The following is a 6,180-nucleotide window of genomic DNA, read 5'->3' as shown; positions in this document are numbered from 1 at the left end:
TATTCCTCTAGCTACATTTTGGAATTTAGCTTGTGATGAAATTCAATGATATGATAAAAGTTATCGATAAATTGGTAACCAATGACTAATGAAGGAAGTGTGTCTGCTATTCTATGCTTATATATACACGGAAATGGGTACATAGGTTATTGATCCTAATAAAGAAAATATCTTAAATCAATATATAAAGTCTGTCTGTACACTATCTCAAAAGCAATATACTCTAAATGCTTCTTTGCACAAGGCTTCGAGTAATCTTTAGTATAAAACACTGTTCAACAAATTGAATATGCATAGAAAGCGTAACACTTAAATAATATATAATTTGTAAAAGCTGAAGACAATGCTGACAAATATAAACCTGTTCAAGCGGATTCTCGTTTCTCTTTTTTCAAGCATAATTTTTGTTAGACAGTGTAAAATTTCAAGAACTTAATCTTGCTTACAGCTGAGCCTGGAGAGCAAATCGTTTTCATTCATTAACTGCAGCGAGACGATGCGACGTGGAAGTGTCTTAAAAATGAATATAAAGTTAATAATTTTTGTAATTTGTGCACTAATTGAAGCTATTTACGGTGATGAGTTGGTGAGCTGAACTAAATGCATTTTTAGTTCAAAGTGAAGAATTCATAAAACATAATCATTTTTAGAGTTGTGCCGATGAAAGGAAATTGGGAAACACATGTGGAAAGTATTGTTATCGTATCGTCAAGCCACTTTTACAGCACTTGGCTAAGATGTCAATAAAAGAGCAGGAGTTTGAAAACCTATTGAAAAAAGTTCATGAACAGGAGATAATTATTAAAAATTTGCAATTAGAGAATGCTAGATTTGAGAACCAAACTCCATTGTTATCAGCATGCAAATCTGAGTTGGCTGCTAAGGATGCGCTTATCGAATACAGGAAAGCTGATATTAAGAGTCTGGAAAGTGATATCCAGGACTGTAAGTTTCATGCCAGAGCAAATATCTTCAGACTGGAAGAGCAGTTGAAGACGAAAGATAATTCCATTGACCCGAAGGTCTCGAGTTGTTCGACAAGTTCAAGCGACATAGAAGAGGCCAAAGTTTATAATATCAAGAGCTTTGCAGTGTCTTGTGATTCGAGGCTAGCCGGTTCGGGTTGGACGGTTATTCAGAGACGTCAGGATGGCAGCGTTGACTTCAATCGCAAGTGGAACGAATATCGTCTAGGATTTGGCCAAATCCAAGGCGAGTTCTTTATGGGACTCGAGAAACTACATTTGCTCACCAGTTCCCAGCCGCACGAGCTCTACATATATCTGCGAAATATTGCTAACGAAACACGCTTCGCTCGCTACGATTACTTTCTTATCGCCGACGAGACGGAATCGTTCAGACTGCAGTCATTGGGCAATTATACTGGAAATGCAGGTCATTCACTCTTTAGCCATGTTGGTTCAAAGTTCTCTACAATGGATCGCGATAATGATAGCTCCGATTTCAATTGCGCAACTGAGTGGTTGTCTGGTTGGTGGTACAAAAGCTGCTATGACTGGTAAGACAGGCTTATTGTATAAGCTATGCAAACCCTTTTCAACTCTTCAATCTTTCCAGTAATCTCAATGGTGTATACAAAGATGTCTCTAACAACGATGGAATTAAATGGTTAACCTGGAACACTACGTCATCAATATCATTTGTGCAAATGATGATTAGACCGAAAAGTCTCTAAGACTTCAAAAAATGAAAGTATATTTTAAATAATCAGATTCAATTATATATTTAATTTAAATTGTATACAGTTCAATGGAGAAATAAAAAAAATCTGTATCTAAATCTGATTTCTGCTGAGGAATATTTTTTGGTGTTTTACTTCTTGATTGTTGACACGACTCTAAGCCACCTTCTGCTTCAAAAATATCAATATGTCCTGAATTTAATTAAGTAATATATTCAGCTACTAATAACGACATGGAAATAGCCTGTACCCTACCCTGCTGTTCCTTAGTAATTCCTTATGGTTTTCATTCTCCATATAAACATTCTTGTAGCTATTGATAAGCTCATTCTGAAGAGCCAATTGCTTATCCTTTGAGTCCAGATTTACATCTTTGGCTGCAGTCAACTGAAGCTGAAGAGCCAATTGCATATCCTTGGCTTCAATCAACTGCAGCTTGGCAGCCAATTCTTTGTCTTTAAGCTCAATTGTTTTCTGTTGATCTGCTATAGTCTGAATATATTCGTCAACTTTAATTTGTATTTCTGCTAGAGACTTCTCCTTCACGAGCATAGATGAGGCGTGTTGAAGAAGGGGCTTCACAACCGTGTAGCAGTACTTACTGCACTGCGTATCTAATTCTCTCTTAGCCTTGCACTCCTTTAATAGTTATTATTGAACATTAATGTGTATGAGTGATGTGTAATTACTTACAGGACTTTCCATTGCAACGCAGCTCAAAGTTGATATCAATATCATGAACATGCAACAGACCTTGATGTATTTGTCCATTCTAAATAAAGCAGAATTTGCAACTTTTTCACAATTAAATTTATTTCGGACTGATCCAAGCTCCTCACTCATCTTAATAAAGAAACCTCGTATTTCGCAGCTTATAAGTTCTTATCATTTTCTCAATTGACGTCAGCAGTTGGAGGAAGAGGCGTTATCAAATAGGAACTTCTGACACACGAAATGGACAAAAATTCCCACTTGATATTGCAAGCGGGTCTTAAAGCTAAGCTTATCAAAGTCAAACGCTTATATATGAGAAATCAGAGGTATCAAAATAAAATATTTTAACAAATATATTTATTTATTCAAGGTGCTCCATAACTTGTATCTATGTCTCTCTATGTTATATGGCACTCATTGCAATGGCATATTCATACGATGCACATTCCATATAGATCAGATAGTAAACTCGACTAGAGCCCTCTCACATTTATAATCTCTGCTAAGTTGACATCATACTAGGCATGGTCTATGCATGGGTTTATATAATTTCTAGCTGGCCATGTGCACATTTCGATACATGCGACCGCTACATGAGCATGTTTTTATAAACTGTATGGTTAATATTCTGTTGGCCCACAAGCATAACGGTATTAAATGTAAATTATGCAGGACATGACACATAATCAGCGAACGCAGCACCGAAGCGACGTGTGCACTTTGGTAACCACATCGTGTAATTAAGTAAATATTTTTGTACATATTTGTGCTTCTATATATGTATATATATATATATATATATATATATATATATATGTTTTACTTTTGCACCTGGCAAGCGCTATGGCCATGAACAGAGATAGCCGTAGCACAGACAGAAAGAGAGAGACAGATCGACAGCGACAGCGAGAGCGAGAGCTGTGTGTAAGAATTTCATGCTGAAGCGTTGCATATTTGTGGCGTATGTTGCATGCAAATGGGTTTTTACTTTATTGGCCGCCATTCGCAGATTTGCAACATAATTAAAAGAAGCGAATGGTAATGGGCAATGCGCCAAATTAAGTATACGCCACGCTGGCTTCAGACTGAAGGCAGAAATGAACATAACCGCAACGACTAATAAAGCGCAGCCAAGCCAAAGCAGCTGCTGTGTGAGCATTTTAACTGTAAGTGGATTATAAGCGTATGCGTACAATTTAAATGCAATAATTCTGGCGCAAAATAAGAAGACAAATACAGCTACTACGACCATGCCAAAGTCAGCTGCAGTTGAATTTTAAGCGGTCTGGCCGCAGGTCAGTTGACTTGACATTTGGCAGACATTAAACAGAAACTGTTGGCATTAACCGCAGGCCAGGTACACCATGGTCACACACACAGAGCAGCAGCAGCAGCAGCCGTCAGTAGCAGCAGATTTCCCCAAAGACAAAGACAACATCATGGAAATGGAGACAGCAGCCAAGCAGGCGCCAGACTTAGGCCCCAGACCAAAGACAAGTTAGGCAAGCGAAACAGAGCTGAAGTTATGAATAATTAATGTCTATCTTGCTCTCTCTATGTGTGTAGGTGTGTGGCTTGTGTTGGCGTGTGCGTCATTCGTGTGAGCGAGTTGATAATTTGTTATAATTGCCGGGGGATGGCCACAGGTCAATTTTGTGGGCATTTAAATAAATTTGCCAAGACAGCAGTAAACGGCCAGGCGAAAAAGTCACAAAACTTGGATTATTTATTCAAGTAGAGTAGGAACAGAGGAAGCGAGAGAGAGGGAGTTGAAACATTTAGTTCAGCAAGAATATTGCCTTAATGCTGACTGAAAATTATTGCAATCTATATAAAGCTCTTTTTATCTGAGCTGCTTGAAAAATATATTTAAATTCCATTTCAATTTTCACTTTTTAAATGTATTTTTATGTTATTTGTGCAGAACTTGAGACTTTATCGTTCCAATAAAAATTGTTTTTTTTATAGAACGTTTTAACATATTTGTATAAAGTTTTATATAATATTTATATTTATTTTTCTCACCATTTTTTTTAGATTTTTAACTTATAATATTAGTTATATATATTTATTATATATATTTATTAATTTATATATGTTTATTAAATTAATTTGTCTAACCTTGAAATATAATACTTAATAATACATTTACGTTTTTTGTTCTAAAATATTCTAAAATTCTTTAAAATTTCAGTGCATATTTTTTTAATGCTTAAGATGGTAATATAATTTATGTTAGTTAGATAATTGTTAAAAATGAATTTCAAAATGTTTAAATAACTTCTCCCTTATATTCATTATTCTAAAGTTAACTATTTTTTTTCTAATGCTATTAATTAAAATTAAAATTAATATAATCAATATCGAAAAGCATGTTTTATATTTTAATTTGCAGCAAGTAATTATTTAACTTTCCAAATAAAACATATATGTATGTGTATTTATCAGTAACTGCAGGACATATAAATTACTTGAGATTTTTGCATGCTCCAACTTTTTATATTTCCAACATATTTTAACAAAATTTATTTACTTACGAGCCATGCTCCTGTTACGCAACTCACAACTCGTTAATAGAGGATTAACACACCTAAATTGATATTGTGGCCGATATTGTGTACGAGATCTATATTTATCTCCCAGCAACACAGTTCATATCTCTTTAAAGGCAGATATTAAGTTTGGAGTGTTTGCCTGCTCGACACTGCGCGCTCTCTCCCTCTATCTCTCTTCCTCTGTCTCTCTCTCATTAGCTCATCCACGCCCGTAACACACTTTTCGTCTGTCCAAAAACTGAAGTTTCGGGCTAAGCGTAGTTTGGCAAACAACTGGCAACTATCACAACGCCAAAGCTGTAAACATCAACTGTGATGGAAGTGGCTCGAGGTTGTGTGTTTTGCAGCCAGAAAAGGGACATAATAATAATAACTTGGCTGTCCGGAGCGTTGGCACGCCTTGCTCGAGGGGGCCTGAGCTTATGCTTGGCCATAAATACCTTAACAGCTTTTGCGTAACTTAAGTCACCTTAGCACTTAACAGGGCGTCGAGTGTGCTTGGGCGTGTGTTGGTGTTAAACGCATTAAGTCCGCATTCGCAGGTGAGAATTTTTAAGAGTCGCATTACGTTTAAGCGCGCAACAAATGCAACTATTTGCAGCTGCAATGAGTTAACTCAATAATGCACTTGGCCAAGCAGACACAAACACACACACGCACACACACTCTTTTTCGTTCAACATATGGCCAACTACTCGGCTGTCGTGTCCATATAAATGCGCACTTGTTTCAGCTTTTATTATTATTGTTTTTTGCAGTTGCTGCTTTTGTTGTTGCTGTGTTAAATAAAGTGCTTGGCAATTCATTTGCTTTTATTTTTTAAAGTTTCTGCAGCTTGGCAACAATAAATCACAGCTATTGACAGCCATGGCGTATACTTAATGTCGAGCACCCACAGCTGCCAATGACAATATGCAAGCAAATAGTCCTTCATTAATAAGCTGAGCTGTTGCTTTAAAATATTTTAAATATGAATGTGTGTGAACAGCATTTATATTCATGTAAAATTTATTAAAATATTTATTTAAAAATGGATTTAAATGTTAATATGAAAATAAAAATATATTTGGTTGAAACAAGTTTAACATTATATATATATAAGTTTAATATATTTAACAATATATTTCATATATTTCAAAAATATACATAAATTTTATAATTTAAGACAATATTTTATTTTGTATATATTTTCTGCTAGCTTAATTCAAA

General features: G+C 35.5%; 1 protein-coding gene across 1 annotated transcript; it reads left to right on the top strand.

Annotated features, from left to right (window-relative positions):
- Nucleotides 1-494: 494 nt before the first annotated feature.
- LOC111600423 (fibrinogen-like protein 1) lies at nt 495-1,813 on the top strand. Its single transcript, XM_023316505.2, has 3 exons — nt 495-586; nt 651-1,519; nt 1,579-1,813. Exons 1-3 carry the CDS (start codon nt 497-499, stop codon nt 1,694-1,696), a joined length of 1,077 nt encoding a protein of 358 aa, XP_023172273.1. The 5' UTR covers nt 495-496; the 3' UTR covers nt 1,697-1,813.
- The last annotated feature ends 4,367 nt before the right edge of the window (nt 1,814-6,180 follow it).

Source organism: Drosophila hydei, unplaced genomic scaffold (assembly GCF_003285905.1).
Source record: "Drosophila hydei strain 15085-1641.00,03,60 unplaced genomic scaffold, DhydRS2 tig00008124-arrow-arrow-pilon, whole genome shotgun sequence".
Classification (NCBI taxonomy): Eukaryota; Metazoa; Arthropoda; class Insecta; order Diptera; family Drosophilidae; genus Drosophila; species Drosophila hydei.
This window is presented reverse-complemented; position numbering and strand designations above follow the sequence as displayed.

Excerpts from the sequence above, each read along its gene's own strand:
- LOC111600423 (XM_023316505.2), top strand. The coding sequence starts at position 497 with ATGCGACGTGGAAGTGTCTTAAAAATGAATATAAAGTTAATAATTTTT. Across the intron at positions 587-650 it reads CTATTTACGGTGATGAGTTG|AGTTGTGCCGATGAAAGGAA; the intron begins GTGAGCTGAACT and ends AATCATTTTTAG. Across the intron at positions 1,520-1,578 it reads TACAAAAGCTGCTATGACTG|TAATCTCAATGGTGTATACA; the intron begins GTAAGACAGGCT and ends CAATCTTTCCAG.